General features: G+C 57.8%; 2 protein-coding genes across 14 annotated transcripts in view; one reads left to right on the forward strand and one right to left on the reverse strand.

The window, feature by feature from the left end:
- Positions 1-2,008: 2,008 nt before the first annotated feature.
- Positions 2,009-15,137, reverse strand: LOC311510280 (tetraspanin-1-like). Of its 7 annotated transcripts, none has more exons than XM_084609838.1 (9): positions 15,027-15,137; positions 10,325-10,354; positions 9,626-9,692; positions 8,997-9,203; positions 7,006-7,080; positions 5,211-5,318; positions 4,530-4,670; positions 3,830-3,913; positions 2,009-2,997 (listed from the first exon to the last, which is right to left on the reverse strand). In XM_084609838.1, exons 1-9 carry the CDS (start codon positions 15,077-15,079, stop codon positions 2,941-2,943), a joined length of 822 nt encoding a protein of 273 aa, XP_084465964.1. In that variant the 5' UTR covers positions 15,080-15,137; the 3' UTR covers positions 2,009-2,940. The 7 variants fall into 7 exon arrangements, with proteins under 7 accessions (XP_084465964.1, XP_084465969.1, XP_084465963.1 ...); XM_084609843.1 differs by lacking the exon at positions 10,325-10,354 and adding an exon at positions 10,479-10,567 and having other exon boundaries at positions 15,027-15,126; XM_084609837.1 differs by lacking the exon at positions 15,027-15,137 and adding an exon at positions 13,274-13,461.
- Positions 15,138-17,806: 2,669 nt separating this feature from the next.
- DOCK6 (dedicator of cytokinesis 6) overlaps positions 17,807-26,603 on the forward strand; it is a 57,022-nt gene continuing 48,225 nt past the window's right edge. For 4 of the 7 annotated variants that reach the window (XM_084610420.1, XM_084610421.1, XM_084610422.1 and 1 more), the window contains exon 1: positions 17,808-17,955. In XM_084610420.1, the coding sequence (XP_084466546.1) occupies positions 17,912-17,955 (44 nt within the window). In that variant the 5' untranslated portion in view covers positions 17,808-17,911. Of the gene's footprint in view, positions 17,956-26,603 lie in introns of all 7 variants that reach the window. The other 3 variants (XM_084610424.1, XM_084610426.1, XM_084610425.1) reach the window with 1 other exon arrangement.

Genomic DNA, 26,603 nt, shown 5'->3' on the forward strand with positions numbered 1-26,603 from the left:
ATTTAAAAGCTAATGCTAAGCAGGGAGGTTAGTCTAGTGGGTACTGCTGGCCAAGGGACCAGGAGATTGGATTTTGTTTCCTGGCTCTGATCCAGACCACTCATGTGACTGCATTATTCTGTGCCTCAGTTTCCCCATCTCAGAGGGGGGTAATAATCCTTTGTCGAGTTAGACTGGAAGCTCCGCGGGACAGGGACTGTCTGTTGCTGTGCATCTATGCAGCACCTGGCACAACAGGACCCCGATCTCGGTTGAGAGGGTCTGTGCAGCGCCTGACACAGTGAGGCCCCAGTCAGCGCATCCTGTAAATAATGATCAGTGGTTGCACTGAGAGGTTGTCACTGAGTTTGGGGGAGTGGGGTCTCTGTGACATGTGAAAATCCAGCCGCCCCCCAGGGGAGATTTCAGTACTCGACAATTGTCATGGCCTTACAGACTACAGACCCGGTGACTCCTGGGCTGTGGGAAGGAAAGTGTTTATCCCCCATCGCAGCCACTGTTAGCTTTAGCCCGGACTCCGCTGCAGGGGAAACTCGCCCCGTGTAGAGGCTAGCAGGGGGCTGCTACTGACGCTTCCGTCTCCCTTCTCTGCGTCAAGGGCTCTTCACCTCCCACCCATGACCCAGGCCTGGGCGTCCAGGGGCCAGCAGCCCTAGCGGGTGGCGTGGCTGACGCCCAGGCCTCAGAATCGAAACTCACAAGCCCGGAGCTAAGGGAGCGGCCGGCACATTTGCTCAGACCCACCCACGGGGCCTTGTGCTGGCTCCCCGGAGCCTCCTGCCCTGGCCAGCCTGGCTCCCGGCCCTGCAACGTGCCCCGGGTCTCACGTGTCCTTGGTCCGGGCCCCTGTGCTCCGGCTCGCCCAGCGCCTGTGGGGATTCCAACCGTCGCCCGATGGCTGTTGGAAGGGGCGGGAGAATGGGGAGCAGGCTCCATTGTGAGGCAGCATCTGCCTCCTTCGTCCCTAGGGGCCAGAGAGTGGGACTGCTATAGGGCCATAGACTGGGACCACTGTAGGGTGTCTATACGGTCCTCAGTTTCCCATGGCTGCAGGGTCTATGGCTTGGGACTAAATCAGATCTTCCCCACAGAACACTAGGGGACCCCATTCTGTCAGTGACTACCAACCAAGGGCTGTTCTTTTGGTCCCGTATTTGGGGCCCCACCCCTCTGCCACATCCAGCTAGCCCCTGCCGGGAGCAGGGCCGTGCCAGCAGAGGGCATGGGGGCTGGTGGGGGGCCAGGCTGAGCGGCATATGCTGGAACATGCAGCCCATGACTATTCAGCTCCATTCAGCGGGAGATAGGGGATTCCCGCAACGCCGCCCATAGGCCCCCTGGGGGCATTTTGGCCAGGGGGTGCAATGCCCAGTCCCACCTCTCCCTCTCTGTAAAGCACGGGCTGCGATCCTGCAACAAGTGTTCCCACGGGGCCATTCTGTACAGGGCTTAGTAACCACGGTCGTGCTTTGTACATTACAGAGAGTTAGCCAAGGAGGGGGCTGGGCTGGCTCTTGTTGACTAGAACTCCCAAAATGAAGAAGGAAGGGCTTGTAGTTAAGGGGTGGGACTGGGACTCATGTGACATGGGTTCTGTTCCTGGCTCTGCCACAGATTCCCTGTCCCCTTCCTGTGCCTCAGTTTCCCCATCTGTAAAATGGAGATTGTTCTCCTTTCTTTGTCTCTTCAGAATCTTTGGGGGGCAGGGACTGTTTGTACAGGAGACCTCTGGGTGCTACCATAACACAAACAATAAATAGGCACCCACAAAAAACCGTCTTCCTTTTAGAAATTAACAAGGCAATTGAATTCTAGAAGTATAAGAGTCACCCCTTGGGAGTTTAAGATCATGTGCTGTCCATAATCCCAGGGATGAATTTCATTCCAAAATGAGTAAAGGGAAATCTTTTTTTCCCTCCACAACCCAGCTTTGCTCTTCCCTGAACCTCGTCACTTTCAAACAGCCACTTGCAATAGCCAAGGTAACAACATCTGCATAGAAAGATCATGGATATTTAATTTATACAAATTACAAGACATTGGCAGAAAAAACATTGCCGGGGGCAGAAAACCAATGACACACTGTTGACTTGATCTTTTCCGAACACACACAAGGAGGATGGGGGAAAAGGGACATGAAATATTTCATTAGAATTCAAGTTCATGATGTGCTATATCAGTAAAAGTGCATCGTTTAAGTGTTTCTCAGATTGCTGGGCATGTTTAAAGCTGTGGTGAGCACAGAGGGATGACTGGAATTTGTAATTATTCCCCCAAGTCTCTGCTTTCATTAAAAGAAGGGATGGAAGAGCCAGTCTCAAGCTGTTACGGCTGCAAAGAGAACCCTCAGCATGTGAAGTAACTGATGCAGTGACATCTGCCTGAGTTTGCAGAGAGCCTGAATCAGTCACTCTGAAAGGAGGGACCTGCCCTTTTCATTGCAGCTCAGACGCAATGAGAGTACGTTAAAATGTCAACATGGCTCACTGTGTCACAGCTCAAAGCATGTGACAAATGAAAGGAAATACTGTAAGAGCTACGTAAATGATCCTCAGTCAGTGCATGTTTTGGGTAGGGTCTACAATAACATGTGGTAGGGGGCATGTTGGTTTCATTCTCCTCTTTTAGATGTTTAGATTGCCACCTTTAAGCTAATTTCTTGTTGAGCACACAAGAAAAACAGGTCAGATCAAATTTATCATTGAAACATACACAAAAAATGGCATGGAAAAGATACCATCTCCATTTTCACGTAGTCTCATTGGCGTCGTATCCATCTGATTGCTTAGTGCTATTACAGATTAACAGGAAATATTAGTGATTAGTTATTAATAAGAAAAGTTAGGTTTCTCTCGCAGTAAACATCAGGAAGATGCACAGGCAGGAGGAGTTATGGACGGCAGGAGAGGCATTTTGTGTTTCCGGTGGAAATCTTGTTTTTCAGGAGTTTGTACCGATCTGACAATACAGAACCAGGGAAACAGCCATAGCCGCCAGCTAGGAAACAAGAAAACAAAGAGGGAAACAGTTACAAAGAGTTCATAGATTTTAAGATCACAATAGGCCAGGGGTGGCCAACCTGTGGCTCGGGAGCCCCATGCGGCTCTTCAGAAGTTAATACACTGCTCCTTGTCTAGGCCCCGACTCCAGGCCTGGAGCGACAGGCGCCAACTTTCCAATGTGCCAGGGGGTGCTCACTGCTCAACCCCTGGCTCCCCACCCCTTCCCGCCCCCTCCCCTGAGCCTACCCTGATCTCGCTTCTCCCCCCCAGCCTCCTGCACCCCACGAAACAGCTGATTGGAAAGTGCAGGGAGGGAGGGGGGAGGCAGGAGGGGGAGGCGCTGACCGGCGGGGGGCTGCCGGTGGGCGGGAGGTGCCGGGAGCAGGGGGAAGGGAGCTGATGTGGGGCTGCTGGCGTATTACTGTGGCTCTTTGGCAATGTACATTGGTAAATTCTGGCTCCTTCTCAGGCTCAGATTGGCCACCCCTGTAATAAATCATTAGAACTTCTAGTCTGACATCCTGTATAACAGGCCAGAGAATTACCCCTGTCTGCACTGCATTGTAAACCCGGGTCTGCAGGACCTGGACTTGTGAACTCTGACACCGCCAAACTGTTCAGGCCAAGGTGCCGAGGGGCACGATCCAAGGAAAGATAACTGCCCCCCATTTTACAGGTGGGGAAACTGAGGCATGGAGCAGGGACGAGTGGGGCTGGGGGAAGTGACTTGCCAGGGATTGCCCAGCAAGGCAGTAGCAGAGCCAGGAACTGAATGAAGTTCTCATGAGTCCTAGACCACAAGTATGCCATGAAAGCATAAAGCGTACCTCGAGCACACCAATTCCTAATGCCACCCCACCAACGATCCTCCCGTTCCTGCTCAGGAAGGTCTGGAACTCCTGCAAGCAGCCCTGGGAGGGGAAAGAGAATCACAGATGCAAAGCGGGCCAGTGATGGGGCCAGTGCGTCTCATCTCGGCACTAATGACAGTCTGTCCCCACAATGGCCCATAGCGGCTCGTTAACTGGGGATGTGATTGTAATATCAAACCTAGGGCTGGATTCTCTGTTGGTGTGAAAAACCAACGGCAGTTCCACAACCTGTCCCTGGGAAAGTTTCTTCTTAGGCCAGGCCTTATACTAGACAGATTTACTGATAGAGCTATGCAGCTCTATCAGCAAACCCTCCGAATGGAGATGCAGCATCTACCGGCGGAAGAGTTCAGAGAGGTGACCAAAGAGCAAGCCAGGCAATTCCTTCGTCTTGGAATCTCAATCCAACCAGTTTCCCCGGGAGCAACTCTGCCTCAGGAACTGGCTAATCAGAGCCCGAGGCAGACAGCAAACTCTACCCAGAGCCTTGCTAACCCAAAACTAAGAACACAGAATTTCTTCCCAAGACTGAAAACTTGCTCAGAACGCTAAAAAATAAGAAGAATTTGGAAGACTGTGTATGTCAGCGCCACATTCACTAACAACTCATAGCCTGTCTCCTATGGCAAATACCTTGCTATGGTCTTTTCCTTACCTTCTTGGTGCTGTCCAGTTCAGATTCCGGGCACTCCCGCTTGGGCGGCAGGCAGCAGCCTGCGGGATAAGTCTGGCTGTGCGTTTGGTAGAAGTAGGAGCTGTTGAAATCCTTGTAGTTGTTGAAGCCACAGCACTTCAGCTAGAACGAGAACACCAGTTGATTTACAGCCACAGCCACATTTTAGATTCACGTCCAGGACGGTTTGACTGGGGGGAGGATGTGGCCGTTTAAGAAGGCAGTGTTGTAAAAACCTTGCCCTGCCCTGAAAGTGAATCACATAGGCTTAATCGCTAACGGAAGTGGGTGGCTTTGCATTTAAAGTGCTTGGCTGGGACACAGGAGATCTACATTCAATTTCTAGAGTCCCTAGGCAAGATTCTGTGCCTCAGTTTCCCCCATCTGGAAAATGCAGCTAATGATCCTTCCAGCTCCCCCGTGGGCCAGCTTAGACTATCCAGAGCACTAAAGCCCTCCAGCCGGACCCCTAGGAGTGATGTAAGAGCTGCCTCTGCAGGTGCTTAATTTCAAGCATGTGCTCAAGTCCCACTGGCCTTCCAGCATGGAGATTCCCCCTCCCCCCCACACACACACTGCTGGGGGAATTCCCCTTGCCCGCCATGCATCAGCTGGCCAAATCCATCTCTTCCAGAGGGAATGCCGAAATGCGCCACTGCTCACCTCCTTCATGGTTGTGTCCCAAATTGCAGTCAAGTCGTCCTGCCTCCCGTAATCCTCTCGTAAGGTTTTCACAGCCCAGGTTTTCAGGTGCTCAATGAATATATCAGCCTGGAACCCAGAGACACACACAGATTGGCACCTTGTCTTGTCTTTCAGGAGCTGTTTGGTTTTTCATTTATTGAGCTTAGCAGACAAATGAAACAACCTCCCAGTGCAACGAGCCAGGCATTTAAATGACTGCACCAGCCCTCGGGAGACACATGGCAGATCTAGTGTTTTATACCTTTATCTTCTATTTGTTTAACCCGGGGACGGCCAGCCTGGATCAGACCAATGGTCCATCTAAGGCAATATCCCATCTCTGACAGTGGTCAAAGTCACATCCTTCAGAGGAAGGAATAGGATTAATTTCCTTTCCAGGACCATTTATTTGCATTAACTATCACAACTCTACTTCTAGTACGTATGTAATCTTCCAACCTCTCTCTGAATTTTGCTATGTTCTCAGCCTAAGCACCATCCAGCGGCAGTGAGTTCCACAGATGAATAGCACGTTGTGTGAAAAAATATTTCTGTCAATCAACCCTGAGGTTGACACCTTTCAGTTCCAGTCAGCATCCCCTTGATCTTGTGCTTTGACGGGGGTTTTAAATGTTGACCCAGAGAAAGTCATGAGGATTGGAGTTGAACAAATTGTTATTATTTTGGGGGGGTGCAAAATGCTTGTTGGCCAAAAATGCAGGTTTAGTTGAATTTTCTGCATAGTTTCGGCCAAAAAAAGGGGGGAGGGGTTTCTCCTAAACAGTCAAAACATTTCATTTCTAAATTTAGTTAGATTTAACGAAAAATTCCAAACAAACCCCAAAAGGGTAAAAAGAAACCATCGAGAAACTAAACAAACCCAGGGATGTTAGAGGGGGTGGGATCTGAGTTACGACAGAGAATTCTTTCCTCGGTATCTGGCTGGTGAATCTTGCCCACATGCTCAGGGTTCAGCTGATCGCCATATTTGGGGTCGGGAAGGAATTTTCCTCCAGGGCAGATTGGATGAGGCCCTGGGGGTTTTTCGCCTTCCTCTGCAGCATGGGGCGCGGGTCACTTGCTGGAGGATTCTCTGCACCGTGAAGTCTTTAAACCACGATTTGAGGACTTCAATAGCTCAGACATAGGTGAGAGGTTTATTGCAGGAGTGGGTGGGTGAGATTCTGTGGCCTGCGTGGTGCAGGAGGTCGGACTAGATGATCATAATGGTCCCGTCTGACCTTAGTGTCCATGAATCTATAACAATTTTTTTTTCAGTTTTTTGTTTTGGCAAGAAAAAAAATGAAAGTTTGGGGTCAACCTGAAATATTTTTGAAAACAATTCCAGTTCAGCCACTGAACCAAATACTCAGTCGCTCACTCAGCTGTCTCTAGGCTCTAGGCATTGTTATTTACCCTGTTATTTACAACATCTAGGGAGACAAGCCTAGGCCAGGGCCCCGGGGGTGCTGCAGGAGAGAACCCAGGAATCCTGACTCCCATGACTTTCCACCTCCCTTAGCAGAATCCCCCTAGGTCCTGTTTTAAGAGGCGGAGGAGAGCCGTCAAACAGTTCCCAGCCTGTGGGGCTCTGACTCAGACACCAGAAGCTGGGAGTGGAGCACAGTGGTGGCTCACTGAACGGCTCTGTTCCATACACTCCCCTGATGCTCTGGTACAGGGCAGTGGTGGAGACAGGATCCTGGGCTGGATGGACTCGGGTCTGACCCAGGCTGGCAGCTCGAATGTTCTCAAAGCCCAGCCTTGAACTTACCATAGAAGAGAAGGCGAGGACTACGACAGCCCCCGTGACCTCAGCGATGAAGAGAATCAGGATAATGACAAAGAACTGGAGACAGAGAGAGACCGAGATCAAAAGCCGCCCGTACCGGCACAGAGACCTTTGCAGGAGCCATCCCTGGGGGCTGGAGAAAAGGGTCCCCTGGCAAGGTGTGGCAGCCCCAGGCGGTCATAGTCAGAAATAGACCAACACAGCCAAGGGCCAGATTTGGGTATTTAGGCACCTGAAGATGCAGAGCCAATGGGAATTAGGTACCCAACTCACAGAGGCACCTTTTACATTCTAGTAGGCGCCTGTTTTATTAAAGCGCTCGTCAATGCAGCTGACAAAGGTCTAACAAGGTCCAGCAGCTGGAAGTCGAAGCTAGACTCATTCAGGCTGGAAATAAGGGGCACGTTATTAACCGCGAGGGTAATTAACCATTCAAACAAGTTTCAAAGGGCTAAGGCAGCTTCTCCCTCGCTGGCAGTGTTCAAATCAAGACAGGATGTTTTTCTAAAAGATCTGCTCTCACTTAAACAGGAATTGAGTCGGGAAGGGCCAATCGGCCTGTGTTATACAGGAGGTCAGGCTGAGGGATCACAATGGTCCCTTCGGGCTTTAGCATCTAGGAATCTGCTTCTGAACTACCTTGTAAATCTGGCTTCCAGCCCCTAGGGGAGACAACGAGTTGTTCGGTGTTAGCTACAGAGGGACCGACTTTTGGATAGTCTTAGAAGAATCTGAGCTCAGAGCTAGCTGGGAAATTATATTTTTCCCCTGGAAATTTTGACAAAATTTTGTACATTTTCATCAAATGTTTCTTAGAATTTTTCAGATTTTCATCCACCTCCTTCCCACAAAAAGTTCTGGTATTTTTCTATCAAAACCTGAAATTTCTCAAAGCCACAAAATGCCGTTGCTGAAAACCAGTTCTCCCTCCCCCCGCTGCTTTTCAGGGGTTGGGGATTTTTTTGGCAGAAACCTGAACATTTCCAGCAACAGTGGGAATCTTGGGGGTGAAAATGTCCCAAAAAAGCCTTTAGAGGGAAATTTTCCCACTTCCTAACCTGGAGAGGCGGCAGGGGTGGGGCAGAGCTGGAAAAATCATTTTGTGGGAAATATCTCGCACGTTTCCACGGTGGGACTCAAGCCCAGGCCTGCCGAGGGGTCAGCCACCACCTCCTCGCGCTGTCATAGCCCGCCCGCCCGCCCGCCCGCCCGCAATCCACCGAGGGTGCACGCCGTCGGACGGTCTGCCCCGGGAGAGCCAGCTGACCGGTGGTTTAACAATCCCTGATTGGCTCCTTGATCCTCCGTAAGCCCCTGGGCATCCCAGGAGGCACCCAGAGGATAACAGTGTGACCAGCTTCCACGACTGCGCTGCTTCTCTGTCTCTGAACAACCGGCATTGACGTTGGCTCTGACCTGTCTCCCGCTCAACCCCGGAACCCCAGTGCTGACCCTGATACCTGGCGCTGGCCCTTGGCCTGGACTCCATCTCTGGCTCTGCCCCTCGGCTTGACTCAAGACTCAGACCCTGGGTTTGCCGTTCAGCTTCTCTGACCCCGGGCTTTGGTTCCTGGCTCCTGCCTCTCCACCTTCCTACCGTCACCCAGGATTCGGACAAAGGTTCAAAACAGAACCAGTTTTGCAGAAGTTGCCATGACCTGCACCCCCATCGTAGGTAGGGGAAACTGAGGCACACAGCGGTGCTGTGCCCAGGGTCACTCCGGGAGTCTGGGGCAAAGCCAGAATCTGAAACAAAATGTACTGTGTCCTAGCCAACCCCCTTAATGATCCCTCTAGCCAGGAGCACTTCGACTCTGCACAAAGGTAGGTCTGGCTGCTATCCCCACTGCGTACTGGGGAGAATGAAGCACAGAGGGGAGGCAGCTGGCCTGAGGTCCCAGAGACTCCTGTATCCCAGTCCAGTGCTCTGTCCGTTAGCCCCCAACCCTTCCCCATGGTGCTGCAGCCCCTACCAGCAGCAGCATGCACTTGCTCTCCTTCATGGCCCCGCAGCAGCCCAGAAAGCCCATGAGCAGCAGGAAGGTGCCAACAGCGATGCACAGGTACCCCACGTTGATCAGCTGCATCAGCTGGGGTGCAGCGGCCCCCAGAATCTGCACGAAGGAGCCTCCATCCACCTTCATCCAGATGCCAATGCCCAGCACGGCCAGCCCGCCCAGCTGGGGGAGAGAGGCTGGTAAGCAGTGAGCGGCCTCCCTTCATTCCTCACCATGGGAATCATAGAATCATAGAATATCAGGGTTGGAAGGGACCTCAGGAGGTCATCTAGTCCAACCCCCTGCTCAAAGCAGGACCAATCCCCAACTAAATCATCCCAGCCAGGGCTTTGTCAAGTCTGACCTTAAAAATATCTAAGGAAGGAGATTCCACCACCTCCCTAGGTAACGCATTCCAGTGCTTCACCGCCCTCCTAGTGAAAAAGTTTTCCCTAAAGGGCCCTGCGGGGCCACATTCTGCGCAAGGCTCCTTTCTCGGGCTGCACTGCAGCTCCCAGGGTTACCCCCAGCCTGCAGGGCCTTCTCTTCTCCTTCCACACGGGATCAGAGCCCCCAGCCCACCAGCTGCGGTTTTGCCTACTCACAAATATAACGCCATTGAACACAAACATCATCATCTTCAGGAATGAGAAGCAGCCCATCTTCCAGCACCTACATGGAGAGGAGAAGGGGGCAGTAAAGACGTGGGGTTCAGCATGGCCCCGCTCAGTCGCAATGGGGGGCTGTGCAGCGCCCGGCACTACAGGGCCCCCCCCGACTCGGTGTGAATCTCTCGGAACTACCATAATACACACAATAAATAAGGTGATAGCTCCGACCCTGCAAAGCCTTCTCAGGCCCAGACTTGTCCAAACTGCCTGAGATAAGAAGTGTGATGTAGAGGGGTGAGGCAGACCACACAGGGGACAGAGAGGATGTGGGTGTTTTCCACTGTTTACAGTGTTCCCAACTCTCACTATATTTGGGCTTTTTCTTAAAGTCCCAGCCACTGGAGTCAGGTGATTTTATGAAACTCACAGTTTTCATTTAAAGAAAAAAGAAAAGAAAAATAAAGCAACTTTCTAGCTCTCCCAGCTGCAGAGAGAAGCTTGTAGATGTGATCCCCAAAGACTCAACAAATAGAAGGCATAGAAACAGATCCCCAGAAAATTGATTTAAAAAAAACCAGCTCATGATTTATGCAAGGCCACAGTGACCGTTTCTGAACGGTCAGGGCGAGCAGCGTTCCAGACACTGATATGAAATAACTTCCCCACCCAGCCAGGTTGCAGTGTAGCTCACACCTTGTTTGAAGCTTCCAATTTATAAGGCATCTATAAAAGATGAAAACCTGGTGGTTAGACGTTTTCATAAATAGTCCATCAATTGTCAAACCACTGATCTCGCTTATAACCAGGGCTTATAACTGTCTCGAACATCATCCCCCAAGGATCTTACCTAGTGCCAGCAAGAGCCTCCAGGAGCTCAAGCCTTTTAGCTAAACAAAGCAGAGGGTGATGGGTGCCTCGATCACAGTCTGTAAGTACCTACATGGGGACAAATATCTGACCATAGGGGGCTCTTTGATCTAGCAGCCAAAAAAGGTCTAACAAAAGCCAATGGCTGGAAGTTGAAGCTAGACCAATTCTGACTGGCAATAAAGTGCAAATTTGTACCGGTGAGAGTAATTACACACCAGACCAGCTTCCCATGGATCCTGGTGGATTGTAAGCATTGGCAGTTTTTAAATCAAGATGGGTGTTTGTCTCAAGTCTGAACGGATTGAGGGAATCCCCAGGGCCTGTGTTCTCCAGGAGGTCAGACCAGAAGATCACAATGGTCCTTTCTGGCCTGGGGATCTAGGAAGCTGTGAACACGGATCACATGAGCTGCTCATGGCTGTAATAGGCTCAGAACGTTGGTGCATCATGTGTTAACCCTTTGCAAACCACTGAATGCGCAACCGCGGTAAAAAGCAGAGAGGGATTCACTTTCCCCACGGAGCAGGAGTAAAGTAACATAAAGGCGGTTGCTAGGTTTTAAAGCCAGAAGGGACCATTGAGAACAATACCTCACTCTTACATAGTTTCTTCCATCGTAGATTGCAAAGCGCTCCTCAAAAGGAGGCCACTCTCATTAGCTCCATTATGCAGCTGGGGAAACTGAGGCAGGGAAGTGACAGGCCAGGTGCTGAGTGGGTAACAGAACCCCAGTCTGCAGAGTGCTGGTCTTTTGCTCTGGGCACTGGGCCCTGCTCCCTCTGACCTCCTCTGGCACTGACTCCTAGAAACTCATTCAACAATGCCTGCATCAAGCCCGTCACATCCCACTGAGCTAGATTTGGAAGGACATCCGGTCTTGACTGACAGCGGGCATGTGATGGAGAATCTGCCCTGGCCCTGAGGTGGCTGCTCCAATGGTTAATTCCCCTCACGGTTCAAAATCTGCCCCTTCTTTCCCATCTGAATTGTCCAGTTTTGGCTCCAGCCGCAGGGTCTCGTTCGGCCACGATGGGAGAGCTATCTGCTCTCGGTCCTTTCCTCCTGCCATGGCTCCTTGGCACTGGGTCAAGTCACGGGGTGCCCCGTGCTGGGCCAGCAAGGACCATTGCTCTGTAGCTCCTCACTGCTTCAGGAGCTGGGCTGGTTCCCAAGCGGTGCCTTCCCCGAAATGTGGAAGCTATAAAAGAGGCAGCTGGGCCTGGATAAGCAAGTCACTGAGCCAGGAAAAGGGGGTGGGAAGATCTCAGGGTGACGCGTCTCAGTGAATCCGCGGCTAGTTCAGTGGTGCTCGGCCTTCCCTCCCATCTAGCCCCGAAGACTCTGCACAACCTGTTGGGGGTCGTGCCACCCCAGCCCACGCTCTAGATACTGGAAGGGGGTGAGTCAGGGTGAGCCTAGGAACAGGGGCTTCTGAGCCTTGCAGACTCATCACATCTAGTAAGCACTCAGCGCACTGCTCCCGCGCAGGACTGACCGGATCAGACTGGAGCAGGGCCTCGCCCGTCTCCCAGCAGCGATAGGACAACCTGCCCTGAGGCTACAGGCTCCCCCTGCACCTCCTCCCTCCACCACTGCTCCCTAAGGCCAACTCCCTGCACCTCCTCCCTGCACCGCCGCTCCCTAAGGCCACCTCTGCAGCATCGTCTCCTAGCCCCTTGTTTCCCTGCAGCTGAAGCTGTTGCCTAGCAGCAGCCAATGGGCTGGGATCCGCCTGCACCCCTTTATCCTGGGGGTTCCACGAACAGCAGCCTCCCACTAGGAGAGCTCGGGGGCCTCAGGGTGGGGCCCTGAAACCTGTCCAGCAGGGAATCCAAAGGGTTCAGCCCGACTCCCTGTTCAGAAGGGCTCAGCCAGGAGGCACCTTCCTTGTGATGTGTGTGGTCTGCAGGGCTGGGATTGCAGGGGGCTGCAGGCTGGAGTTGAGGGGCAGCAGCAGAGCCATGTGGGTGCTGATGGCTGGTGCTGAAGCTCCATCTACAGCTGGAGCCCGGTGCCCTGCTGGCGAGATCCGGGTTCAAAGCAGGCAAAGAAACGCAGGCAAGTCACGCCTGCCCTGTGACTCAGTTTCCCCATCTGTGAAATGGGGGTAACCCTCACTTGGTGGTGGGGTACGGATAAATCCATTGTCCACAGTGCCAGAGAATCAGGATTGAGGGGCACTGGCAGAGCTGGGGGAGCCCAGGGCGGGGTTGGGATAGCAGGGGCTGCAGGTCGGGTTTGAGGGGCACCGGCAGAGCTGGGGGGAGCCCAGGGCGGGGTTGGGATAGCAGGGGCTGCAGGTTGGGATTGAGGGGCACCGGCAGAGCTAGGGGGAGCCCAGGGCGGGGTTGGGATAGCAGGGGCTGCAGGTCGGGATTGAGGGGCACCGGCAGAGCTGGGGGGAGCCCAGGGCGGGGATGGGGTAGCAGGGGCTGCAGGTCGGGATTGAGGGGCACTGGCAGAGCTGGGGGGAGCCCAGGGCGGGGATGGGATAGCAGGGGCTGCAGGTCGGGATTGAGGGTCACCGGCAGAGCTGCGTGTTGGGAACTACACATCTATGACAGAAGACTACAGAGACCCAGCATTTTAGCAAACTGGGTCAGATTTCAGGTTTGCGAGCTGGACTTTTGCAACAAGCCTGAATCTCCCGGGGCCAAATCCTCTGCTGGGCACGACTCCGTTGATTTCCGCAGAGCGACAGCAAAGGGCCTGGCCTCCTTTGGCTATACACACAAGAGAAATGCGGATATTGGACATGCAAAAAGCTCTTACCTCTTGGAGGGGTGGCTGGGAAGTTTGCTCTGTGTGTGTGTGTGTGTGTGTGCGGGGTGTGTGTGTGCAGGTGAGTGTCCTGATGTGTGTGTGGGCGAGTGAGTGTGCATGTGGGTGAGTCTGCTGAGGTGTGTGGTGGTGTGTGTCTCCTTTCCACAGGGTGTGTATGCGGGTGAGTGTGCGGGGGGTGTGTGGGTGGGTGTGTGGGTGCCGGTGTGTGTCTCCTTTCCACAGGGTGTGTATGCGGGTGAGTGTGCGGGGGGAGGGTGCGGGTGAGTGTGCGGGTGAGTGTGCGGGGCTGTGCGGGTGAGTGTGCGGGTGAGTGTGCGGGGGTGTGGGTGCCGGTGGGTGTCTCCTTTCCACAGGGTGTGGCTCCCCACCTGCCACACAACAGCGAGCGGCGGCTCCGGGGTTTGATCTCCGCTCTCTGCTCTGGAGTTGTGCCTGCTTCTGGGACTTCATCGCCCTCCCCACCTGAGCCCGCCTGAGCTCCCAGCGGGGCAGGGGGAGGGGAGTGCAGGCAGCGGGCTTGTACACTCGCAGCTTTAACGCTTCGCTTCCCGCGGCGAGGGCCGAGCTTTCGGCGGTGCTCTGGGCCCAGCCAGCCGTTGGCCCAGGGGAACGTGGGATGGAGTTCCCTCGAGCCCCCGGGGAGCGCAGGCATTCAGGGGAGGTTACCCTGAGTCACTGGGACTTGGGAAGAGGAGCTGTGGAAAATCCCACCTGTTATAATCTGTGTTATGATAACACCGCTAGGGCCTGGCTGAGATTGGGGCTCCCTGGTGCCAGGTGCCGCCCAGACCCCGACCGAGATCAGGGCCCCGTCATGCCGGGCGCTGCCCAGACCCCGACCGAGATCAGGGCCCCGTCGTGCCGGGCGCTGCCCAGACCCCGACTGAGATCAGAGCTCCCTGGTGCCGGGTGCCGCCCAGACCCCAGCCCAGACCAGGGCCCCGTCGCGGTGGGCGCTGCACAGCCACAGAGAGAGAGGCAGCCCCTGCTCTGAAGAGCTCACAGTCTGAAGAGACAAAAGGTGGGAGGAAGGATTATTCTTCCCACTTTACAGATGGGGAAACTGAGGCCCAGAGAGGGTAAGGCAGTAGTTTTAAACGGTGACTCATGACTGTGGGATTGCTCCTCTGGAGACCTGTCAAAGGGCCTGAATTTCCTTTCAGTGCAGTAAAGGAATCTACCTACGTACTCAGAGAGACAAGGGGGGTGAGGACCTTTTACTGGACCAACTGCTGTTGGTGAAAGAGACAAGCTTTCGAGCTACACAGAGCTCTTCTTCAGATGGATCTGTCTATCCCCGTACACCCCCTCTGTCTGCCTGTCTGTCTATCCCCATATACCCCCTCCGTCTGCCTGTCTGTCTATCCCCATACACCCCCTCCGTCTGCCTGTCTGTCTATCCCCATACACCCCCTCCGTCTGCCTGTCTGTCTATCCCCATATACCCCCTCCGTCTGCCTGTCCGTCTGAACATGCATCACTGTCATGTCTGGGGCTGGATCCTGGCCCGCTGTGAATCAGAGCAGAGCTATTGACTGAATTGGCATGAGGCTGATTTACCCCAGTAGGGGATCAGGCCCCCAGAACACAGCCAGACCCGGCCATAATGTTGTTGCCGCCCTGTCCTGAGTTCTCTTGCATCCACTGGGCTCTTGGTTTAGCAAGAACATTCAAAGCCAGAGTTGTAAATGAAGGCGATTGGAAGGGTTATAAAGCCTGATGCTTCAGGGCCTGAGCAGACCTTTGGCGGGGAGCGGTCAGGAAGGAGCTGTCCCCGCTGGCTGGATGTCCCATCTCTGCCTTCTGCAGCAGGGTGTCTCGGAGCAATTGTTCCTGGCCCCGCTCAGAGACGGGCCCCTGCTCTGACTGTGCAGCTGAAACAGCTCCGGGAAGCCTGTAAACATTGACCTGAATCAGGGCAGAGGCCTCTGCAGCTGTCAGCGACTGCACGGCTCAGGAGGGACGGATGTGGGGCCGCTGCTCGCTGGAGCGGGGGAAAATCTCACCCCAAGCTTGGCAAACACACCCTGGCGGTTCATGCGGCTGTTCTGCAAAGCCTCACTAGAGGGCGATGTTTCTCCATCTCCCCGCCGGGCTCGGGCCAGGGCCTTGGAAAGCCAGTGCCCGGCGGAGGGAGGTCGGCAGGGGCCTTGCTGTACCCCAGTGCACTGCTGTGCGTTACCCCCCACCACCACCATCCCGGCCCTGTTTGCCCCTTGTCGTGGCTCGGTTTCAGGCCCCGTCCGTGCCTGGCCAGCCCAACAGCCATCTCCATTCCCGGGGCCAGCCCGGGCCAGGTCCCGCTGGCTGACTGGCCCACCTGTGATCTAGCCAGAGCTCCTGGAGAGCCCAGGCCGTCCCGTTGCACCCAGGTGCCCCTGTGCTGGGCCCAGCCGCTTGCGTTCGGCTAAAGCATCTTCCAGGCAGGCAGCGAGGCTGCATGGGAAGTCACGGGGAGCCAGAGAATCCACCACTTCTCTGGGGAGTTCCCCCCCAACCCCCCACACCGTGCTTACTCCCCCGCCCCGATAAACTTTGTGCCTTATTTCCAGCTGGATTGTGTCCGTCTTCAGCCACCAATATCCCACCGTCAAGAGAATTAGGGTCCTCCCGTTCAGCGCTGTGGATCAGATTTATTGGGCCAGATCCTCAGCTGGTGTCAATCCATGGGGCTCAGGCGATTGACACCAGCTCAGGATCTGGCCCCGGGTTAATAGAAATAATTTCAGGATTGGGGGGAAAAAAAAGTTTGAAAAGAGCTTTTGGTTTGGCTGGAGAATCCGCCCGCCTGCAGCTGCCCGGGGTCCCGAAGGAACGTCTCCTGTCATGATCCTTTGTCTGAAGCAGCTGGCACTGGCCGAGGCGGGACACCGGGCTCGATGGGCCCCCCCGGGCTGAGCCACTGTAACTAACCCTGTTGGTAGCTAATTCAATCTGCTCTGTGCAAATGTTCGTTCCTATTGTAATCGAATCTAAGGCAAGCTAATTTGATCCCATCTGATCTATAGGTCTGCCTGTTTCTATTTCTAATTGAATCTTACCCCACCTGTAGAGAGGGAATGACTAAACCAGGGCAATTATCGACTGGTCTACCCCCTGTCCTCCAGCCCCAGCTTCTGGCAGGCAGAGGTTTAGGGACACCCTGAGCATGGGGCTGTGTTCCTGCCTATCCTGGCTAAGAGCTGTTGATGGACCTGCCCTCTATGAACTTCTCTGGTTCTTTTCTGAACCCAGTTATACTTTTGGCCTTCACAACATCCCCTGGCGAGGAGTTCCACAGGCTGACTGAGCGTTGTGTGAAGAAATGCTTCCTTTTGTTTGGTTGAAACCTGCTGATCACTAATTTCACTGGGTGACCCCCTGGTTCTTGGGTTATGTGACGAGGTAAATAACACTTCCCAAGTCACTTTCTCCACCCCGGGCATGATCGTACAGACCTCTCTCAGATCCCTCCTTAGTCGTCTCTGTTCCAAGCTGAACTGTTCCAGCCTTTGTAATCGCCTCACACAGCAGCTGTTCCACCCCCCATCACCCCCCCATCACCCCCCCCAGCACTCACTGCTTAGGGCACCCACAGCTGTTCCACCCCCCCCATCACCCCCCCACCCCATCACTGGTTGCCCTTCACGGCACTTTTCCCGGTTCTCATATATCTAGTTTGAGCTGGTGTGACCAGAGCTGCGGGCCGCATTCGAGATGCTGGGTGACCTTGGGCACATCCCCTGCCTTCTGTGTGCCTCAGTTTCCCCTCCCGCCCTTTGTCTCTTTAGACTGTGAGCTAATTGGGGCAGGGACTGTCTCTCAATGTTTGCCAGTGCAGCACAGTGGGGCGGTGATCTCGGATGGGGTCTGGGCAGTGCTGGCCCCCTGCACTATCCTACTGTACAGCTGATAATAGGCCGACCCACCAGCCCCACAGAATAAATGACACCCAGCCCCACTCCTTGCACGGGAGGGTGAGGAGTCGGATCTCCCGAAAGTGCGGGGGAGGGACTCCCTGTAGGGTCATTGGTATTTCTATAGGGGAAAGGGCCCCGGGCAGGAGGAGTCTCCCTCTTGATGGGATTTCTCTAGGGGTAAAGGTCTCTCTGCCTTTACAGCTGCATTTCTGTAGGGGATGCCGCTGTTTAAAGGTGTCTTTTATAAAAGCACTGTTTATATGGGGGGGGTGTCTCACTGGAGGGGGAAAGTCTGTCTATAGGTGCCCTATAAGGGCCCGTGTAGCGGAAGGGTCTCTCTCTGAGGGCTCTCTGGGGGGGAAGTGGTCTCTCCACGGAGTTCGTCACGGGACCTCTCCGTCTTTAGGGGCGCATTTCTGTAGGGGATTCTGCCTATAGCTCTGAGTCCACACAGGGCTCTCCCTCAACGTGTAGCGGGAAGCGTCCCTGGGGGGTCTCTGGGGGTCTCGCTATAGGGTCCCCGCCCGGGGCCGGGCTGTCTCCGGGCGCTCTATAGGGTCTCCATAGGGGACGCTGCCCCTACAGGGCTCCGGCCGGCAGGTGGCGGCGCGGTCCCGGCGCCCGGACCCGGAAGGGGCCGCCCCCGGCTCGGCCCCGCCTGCCCAGCCCGGCCCGGGGCGCCCAGCGCGGAGCGGAGCCGGCGGCGGCGGCGGCGGGACGGAGCCACATGGCGGCCCCGGAGCGACGGGCCTTCGCCCAGCGCATCAGCCGGTGAGAGACCCGGCGGCCCCCCCCCGGGCACCCAGCGCGTCCCCCCCAGCGCGCCCCCCCCGGGCACCCAGCGCGTCCCCCCCAGCGCCCCCCCCGGGCACCCAGCGCCCCCCCCGGCACCCAGCGCGTCCCCCCCAGCGCGCCCCCCCCGGGCACCCAGCGCGTCCCCCCCAGCGCCCCCCCCGGGCACCCAGCGCCCCCCCCCGGGCACCCAGCGCGTCCCCCCAGCGTGTCCCCCCCAGCGCCACCGCCCCCCCAGGCACCCAGCATGTCCCCCCTGCGCCCCACCAGGGCACCCACCACTCTGGGCACTGAGCGCCCCACCCAGCACCCCTCCGAGGGCACCCAGCACCCACCCAGAGTCCAGCCCCTCCAGCCTACTTGCCCAAGGGCACCCACCCACCCCTGCCTGAGAGCACCCAGTCCCTACCCAGCCCACCCCAAGGGCACCCAGTGCCCTTGCCCTAGGCAGCCCCTCTGGGGCCCCCAGCACTCACTGCTTAGGGCATCCAGCACCTAGCACCCACCCAGTGAAGGCACCCAAGGCACCCACTGCCCAGAACACCCACTTCCCAGCCCCATGGTACCCAGTCCCCAACCCACAGTGCCAGCGGTACTCCCCTACTGCCCCCTGTACCTACCCCATGGGCACCCCAGTCTGTGCACCTCCTCCCATCCCTGTGTATCTCCCTCTGCATCCTGTGGGCCCCCCTAAGCCCACGGTGCCCCCACTCCCAGCCCCGATCCTCCCCATGGCAAGCTAATGGGCAGCCACCCCTATTCCTGACCCCACAGGCCCCTGTGGGGCACCCCCCATTTTCCATCCACCCACGAACACCCCCAGCCCGGATCCCTCCCCTGTGGGGCACCTCTGAGCCCCACAGCTCCCTCTGCACTGGGGGCGCCATGTCCCCATCCCGTCTGACAGCCAATAGCCTGGTGCTCCCCAAAACCTGCTTCCACCTCCCAGCAGAGCCCCCTCCTGCCAGGCGTAGGCTGAACAGGCTGGGGGGGTCCCCAGGATGTGCACTTGGGGAAGGGGATAGAATCCTGAGCAGCTTCCTAGCACGGCCTTGGTGGGGTGGGTCTCTGGGGGAGGAATCCTGTGCCCTGTGGGGTCCCAGCTGGCATCTCCCCTTCCCCCCCTAGGTGGGCGTGTGAGCCAACCACCCCTCCTGCCTTTGCCGGATGGGAACATCCCCCGCACTCGCCTCTTTCTAAAGATGTGGGATTGGGCGCCGATGGGGCTGAGAACTGGAGTCTCCCCACCCCCCCACCCCCCAAATGTGAGCTGAGCCCCGGCCCCAGAAGATGGCGGGGCAGCCAGGTATCCCCGCTCTCCCCTTGTAAGGCGCATGGGTGACTTCTTGCACGTGCTTGTGCCGGGCGTGTCCCGTCGTGAAATGCTGGAGCTGTGCGGGGCCGGGTCGGCGTCCGAGACGCCAGGCTGCCTGTGGTGCGGGATTCCTGGTGTGTTTCAGGAGGGTGCCCCGTGGCGAGGTGGGTTTTACCACCCCAGCGTTCGTGGCTGTGCTTTTAGCAGCTCGCCGTCGCCCCACAACCTTGGCACGGCTGCAGCCTCGTGTAGACGCTGCTGTGAGAGGGTGACCGTAGCGGGTGCTGGTCCCCCCTTCGGGGAGCCTAGTGCAGACGGGCTGAGATGATCGCCGGTGGGAAGCATGGGCTGGCCCCGCGACAGCCCTCCGTTCCGCACGAGCGCTGACTCGGGCCAGGTAACGCGGTGACATGACAAGTGGCCCGTCTACACAAGGATCGTAACCCGTGTGTGCCTAACGCCCTCTGGATCCAGGCAAGACCTGCCCTAGGCCACGGTCACCAGCGCCTCCTCCCCTTCCCTGCCCTCGGCCAGCCCCGCTCTGGCATGTATTGTTTCATCCCGCGGAAGGAAATTCTGACCCATTTCCTGGCTCTCCCCGCTGGGACCAGAGCTGGCCCTGCAGTTTTTAATTGCTGGGCTTTGTTGCCTTGCCTGCTTGGGGGGCGTGTGTGTGTGTGTGCAGGGGTTTGCTTTTCCTCCAGTTTGCAAAGTGTGGGGCTAATGCTCTGGCAAAGCGCTGGTGTCTCGTAGGTGGAAGGCGGGGAGCTGGGCCCACCCACGCACCCATTCAAATTTAAATAGCAGTTCGTGGACGTTGAACTGTGTCGGTTTTGTTCTGCGGCCGGAGTCTTGGATTTGTGTCCCGTCGTTTTCTTGTTCTGTAAAAAAAAAACCAACCCCCCCAACTCCACACACAACCCAGCTCAGCGTCCGGCAGTCGCCTGGCAATAACCAAAGGAGTAAGAGCAGGATCTCCGGGGTGTGTGTTGGGGCAGGGTTGCAAAATGGACGATGCCGGGGCCTTTGGGTCATCTCATGAGCTGGCAGCAAGCGGGGAGCAGGTGTGTGAATAATTCAGTGCTCTGGGCTCTTCCCTCCCCCTGCCTCTGTGGTTGCTTTCGGCTTCCTCTTTCCTTCGCCAGGCTCCTGGTGGCGGATGTGTGCGGCGGGCTGGGCCGCCGGGCCTGTGGCTGCACTTGGCCCCGCTGGTTTCTGAGGGGAAGGCAGAGGGGCAGCGGGCAGAGACACGTCCCGTGGGGTTAGCTTGGGGGCGTAAGAGACGGGTCTGGGACCTGGGGGACCTGCCCGGGCTGCAGACTCCCTTGGGCAAGTCTCTTCATTTACCCGTCTAAGGTACTTGTCTGACCCCCATCCCCGGGGTATCTGGGCGCCTCACAGGTCCCAGGCCAGCGCTCTAACCACTGCACCATCCTTTCCCTCCACTCTCTTGGCCTTGGTTCTCCCAGCTGCAAAAATGGGCACAAAAGTCCTCCCTCCCCCCTCTTGTCTCATTGGACTGTGAGCCCCTTCTGGCAAGGACTCTGTACAGCACCCGGCACAGCAGGGGAGCCTCCCCACTGCTCCAGGGCGGGGCCCTTGCAGCGATCACAAGGCTCCAAGGTGCTATCACAGAATCCATAAATAATCCATTGTACAGCCTGCGGCAGGAGCCTGTCTCTGAGCTAGTCCCAGGAGCGCAGGGCGGCTGTCCCTACCCCAACCCCTCCCATTCGCCCCTAGCTCCCAGCCTGTGGGGAGCTGGCGAGGACAGAGTCCGCGATGCGGGAACTCACAATCTGGCAAGACAATCCTGGCTTTGCTGGTGACATCGGGCCAGGCATCCCTCCTTGCCTCAGTTTCCCCATCTGTAAGGGGGGTGAGTGATCTCCCCTAGCCTCTGCAGAGGTGGGTGGCCCATGCTGGATGAGAGCCAAGGCAGGGATTTAGGTGCCGGGCTCCCATTGAGTTACTTGGGGGCCTGACTCCCTTCAGCTAAAGGGGGCCCGGTGTTACTGTGGGGCTGCAGGTGGCTGGGTTCCCCCTCCCCCACAGCCAGCGTACCGGAGAGAGGGAGCCAGTCGCCACCAGGCTTCCTGGCCTGATCCCGGCACCTCGGAGCCGGACAGATGTGCGGCGCCCCCCCCCCCCCCCCACACACACACACAGGGCCAGGCTGACTGCAGCTGATTTACGGCCTGCACATCCTCCCCCAGACATGGCACCGCCCCACTTCCCCTGCCCTGAGCTCCTGGCTGGGCCTGCCCCGGAGGAGGGGAGGGGGCAGGAAGGCTGTCCCGCGGCTGGACCACTCCCCTGGCCTTGTGGATTCCAGGGCCCGAGGGGACCCCGGTGAGCAGCTGGTCTGACCGGCCGCCGGGTGCCCCGATTCCGTTCCTCACCCTGGACAGACCCTCTGCCTGGATGGAGAAGCCACCGCAGCCCGGGGCGAATTGCACCCAGGCTCCATTCCCCTCCTTTCCCGTCTGAGTTCATCTCACTCCCACTTCCAGCCTCCTTCGGCTGCTAGACTCGAGAGCCCGGTGTGAAGTATTTGTTCCCCAGGCCGATACTTCTAGCCTGTGCTGTAGGGGGCGCTCTCTCTGCCTGCGGGACCCAATGCCCCAGTGTGGTGCTAGGGGGCGCTGTGCTGCTGTGGGTACCACCCTTTGCAAGTGCTGTAATCCTGGGGCCCTGGCACGTGGGAGTGATGGGGAGGGACCCTGGAGTCCTGACGAAATCCCGGCTCTGGTCGCTGCAGTCTCTCCCCTCCCACTGGGGGGCGCCGCTTCCCTTAGGGGGCTGAGCCCCCCGCTGGGCCCGGGCATTAACAGCCCCTGTGCATGGGATTGGGGCACTGCCTGCAGGAATCCCGCAGTTAAAACCTCGGTGTGGTTTGTCGCTGGCTTTATTGTCCCGGGGGCAGGTCAGCTTTCCCAGGGGGGCGGGTGGGGGGCAGTGACCCTCAGGCCTTGTCTGCACCAGGCTTTGAGCCGCAAGCCTCTAGGGTGGTCGCGTGCCCTGCAGTCCCGGCAGCATTGACGCCCAGGGAACCTGGGGTCCCTGCTGGCCTAGCTTGGGGCTCTGGACTATCCTGCCACCCTGATGACTCCTCTCCCTCCCTCCCCGGCTGGGCCCCGCTGCCGGAGCGTGGGAGCCTGGCCGAGGAGCCAGCTGGAAAAACATCCATCTCCCCAGGAAGCCGGGCTGAGCGCTGAGCTGGGGAGGCCGGCCCGGCAGCTGCTGCGCCATGGCTGAGTTGCGAAGCCTGGCACTGCCAGCCCCAGCCAGACGGGTGCCCAGCCGGGGCCCTGTGCCGTGCTCCGAGTCCCCGGCCGGAGCGAGGGTAGAGAGCGCGAGCTAGGGGCAGCTAGTGCCACTGGCCTGTGCCGTTCAGTGCACTGCGTGAACTGGGCCCCCGGGGAGCCGCTGGCTTCAGACCCGCTCAGGGTCTGCTCTGGAGTTTGCAGAGCTGCTGGCCTGGAGACGCTCGGCTCTTCGGGGGCCTCTCCCCTCCGGCGGGGCAGGGAGCTGCCCCCAGTGCCCGTCCTGCGCTCGCATCTGCGGATGCCTCCGTGTCTCGGAGCAGGGCCAGCCGTGCAGAGCTTCGGGCACGTCAGAGCTGACTCCGGCCCGGATTGTGGGGAAGGCGCTGGGCAGGGCCTCGGACACCTGGGTTTGATTCTCGGCTCCGCCTCGGAAGCGCTGTGGCCCCGTTTCAGAGGGGGAAGGTTGGGGCTGAAAGTTGCTGGTTTGACTAGTTAATTTTTTTTTTTCCCCCCACTGAAAAGTTGAAATCTAACCACTAGACCCCATTCCCCTCCCAGAGCCGGGACAGAATCCAGGAGTCCTGACCCCCAGCCCCCATGGTCTAATCCCTGGACCCCGCTTCCCTGCCAGAGCTAGGAGAGAACCCAGGAGTCCTGACCTCCATGCCCCTGCTCTAACTCCTAGACCCCGCTCACCTGCCAGGCCAAAACCCAGGATTCCTGACTCCCCGCTCGAACACTAGCTCCCTGCTTTTCCCCTTGCTCTGGTATAGGCCTGGCTTGGGTTAAGTGACATGAAGCAGATAAAGTCGTTGCTTGAAGCGGGGGGCCGGGAGACGACAGACCCTCCTTTTCAGCAGCCCCCCCGCCCCCGGGGATTTCCCACCCGGTTGGCGCCTGCGCTCCGAGCCCCCCCTCTCTGGGCAGGCAGGTGCCACTCGCAGCTGTCTCTGTGTCGCCGTGGGGAGATCTCCCGGTGCGGGGCCACCTGGCAGCACCCGTCGCCTTTCACATGCGCCCAGCAGTGCCTGTCTGCGATGGGGGGGGCGGGACGTCCGCTCATCATGATGCTCCCACCCCCTGCCCCCCCCCCGGGAACTTGAGCGGGGGCCAGGGCTGACTTCACCTGACTGGGCTGACGGCGGGCCACGTGTCGGCTTCTCGGAGGCACCGCCCTGCAGTCGCTGCTGAGCTAGAAGGAATTCGGGGGGCCCCCCCCTCCCAGGACGGGGGCGCTAAAGGCAGCAGAGGATCCACTGCCAGTGCGGGAGAGCGTCCCCGCTTCCAGATCACTTGTGCCAGGGATGCAGGTGTGAGGATGTGAGGCAGCAGGGAGGGGGGAGTGTTGACCTGGGAATGTGCCCTGGGGATGGGAGACCTGAGAGCCTGAGCCAGGAGGGGGAGAGGGAGGGGACACCTCTGCCCAGGAATGAGAAGACAGGCTGAGAAGGGAGCCTGCTGGGGGGGTTTAGTTTCAGTTTGGGGCTGGGTGGAGGAACGCAGGGAACCCCAGGGCTGGGGTCTAAGCTCCCTGCTCTCCCAGAAGGACTTGACTGAGGGGTCCTGGTTGTACCCACAAGCTCTGTTTTGAACTGTGTTCCTGTTGTCTAATAAACCTTCTGTTTTACTGGCTGGCTGAGAGTCTCAGTGAATCCCAGGAAGAGGGGTGCAGGGCCTGGATTCCCCCACACTCGGTGACAACTGGTGGCAGCGGTGGGATGTACTGCACCCCGTGAACGGTGCTTCCTGCAGTAAGTGACTGGGGAGCAGTAAAACGAAGGGGGATTAACGGGGACCAGGCGTGCTGAAGATTCAGAGAGAGACGGTTTCAGGGGGCGGTTAACCCCTGGGAGTGTGTGACCAGAGAGAAGGACTTTTGCAGTAACAGGGTCCCCTGGGGGATTGCAGCGAGCGGTCCCAGGGGCGGAGGAGTTTGCAGCTCGACCCTGGCAAAGAGGTGATGACCTCAAGAAGGACTGGCACACGAGGGGTTTTTCCTGGAAACCGTGGACAGCTGCCCAGGCCTGCGAGTGGCCAGCAGGGAGATGTACGCTAAATGCCTGAAGAGCGACCTGGTGGAGCTGTGCAGGCAGAGGGGGCTGCGCATTGGGAGGTCCACCAAGGAACATCTAATTGCCCAGTTGGAGGAGAGGGATCGCTTGGATGACCCGATCCCTGTCCCGGAGGAAAGCCGCCCGGCGGACGCAGCGTGGCCCTGGGACCTGACCGAGCTGGGAGGGGTCAGACTGCTGCCAAGGACATCCCAAGACCCTTCCTACCTATGCCTGGGGGAGGGGTTGGGGGAAGCCCAGTGAATACCGAGGGCACCCTGACCCCGGCAGCCAGCAGGGGATCCTCCCAGCGGAGCTCCCCATCCCTGGAGCGGAGGCGGCTGGAATGGGAGAGGGAGATGAAAATGAGGGAGCTGGAGGATCATGAGAAACAACGTAAGCATGAGCAGGAGGAGAAGGAGAGGGAACATCGGGAGAAGGAGAGGGAACGTAGGCATGAGCAGGAGGAGAAGGAGAAACAAAGACAGCATGAACTGGAGCTGGCCAGGCTGAGGAGCAGTGGGGCCACGGCTGCGGTGAGTGCGGGGGGACCCAAGACTGCAAGGAGCTTTGATAAGTGCTTCCTGGCCCAGCGGAAGGAGGGGGAGGACATGGATAGCTTCCTGATGGCCTTTGAGAATGCCTGTGAGATGCACAGTGTTGACCCTGCCGACAGGCTCCAATTTCTCACCCCCTTACTGGACCCCAAAGCCGTGGAGGTGTACAGCCGGATGACAGGGCCGGAGGCAGGGGACTATGAACTGTTCAAAGAGGCCCTGCTCCGTGAGTTTGGGCTGACCCCCGAGATGTACCGGAGAAGGTTCCGGAGTCAGCGTAAAACGCCTGAGGTCACCTACCTACAACGGGTCAACCGGATGCAGGGATATGCCTGCAAGTGGACAGCTGGGGCCCGAGCTAAAGAGGACCTGCTTGACCTAATCGTACTGGAGCAGCTGTATGATCAGTGCCCTTCCGACCTGAGGCTGTGGCTGGTGGACAAAAAGCTCGAGAACCCCCAGCACGCAGGGCAGCTGGCCGACGAGTTTGTGAACAGTCGGTCAGGGGGTAGCCGGGAGGAGTCACAAAAGAACAGGCCCCCCCGATGCAGAGAGAGAGTCACCAGGGGGCCTCCCAGCGGGGAAATAGGGAGAACCCCCCCCAAAGGGGAACGCCTGGTGTCGGGCCCCTCCGACCCGCTCGAGGGGACCAACGTGACCTGAGCTGCTATCACTGTGGCCAGAGAGGCCACGTACGGACCCAGTGCCCCGGGCTCAGGGACAGACTGAGCAGACCCAACCTACCCAGGGTTAACTGGGTAGGGACCCAGCGGGACGAGGGGAAGACAGCCCAGGCAAGGGGGGCTGCCAGTTTACCACCTGCTCCGGAGGGAAGAGTACCCCTGGCCAGCTCCGCCAGAGGGCTGGAGGCTCTGGACTCAGGGTGCTCGGTTTACAGGGTGGGCGCGGGGCTGTCCCTCCGGAGAGAGTGCCTTGTTCCCCTGGAGGTGGATGGGAGGAAGGTCAATGGACACTGGGATACGGGCGCGGAGGTGACGCTGGCCCGACTCGAGGTGGTGGCCCCAGATCGGGTGGTGCCCAACATCTACCTGACCCGGGGGTGGGTGGGACCCCATTTAAGGTGCCCGTGGCAAGGTTACACCTGAAATGGGGAACCAAGGAGGGCCCCAAGGATGTGGGGATACACCACCATTTGCCCACTGAGGTTTTGATGGGGGGAGAAAGAGGACTGGCCAAGCAACCCCCAGACCGCCCTGGTTCTGACCCGTAGCCAGAACCGGCGCGGGGCACTGCGCCCTGACCTCGGGGAGGGTACCACACCGGAGGCGCAGGACCCTACCCTGGTGGGGAGGGAGCGCCGAGGGGCACGGCTCAGAGAGGCTGAGGCCTCAGACCTGGTCACTGAGGGGGAACCGGGCCCCGTCCCTGCCCCAGCCGCTGAGTTCCAGGCCGAGTTGAGGAAAGATCCCTCCTT

The sequence above is a fragment of the Lepidochelys olivacea genome (assembly GCF_965140295.1).
Source record: "Lepidochelys olivacea isolate rLepOli2 genome assembly, chromosome: 20".
Taxonomy (NCBI): domain Eukaryota; kingdom Metazoa; phylum Chordata; order Testudines; family Cheloniidae; genus Lepidochelys; species Lepidochelys olivacea.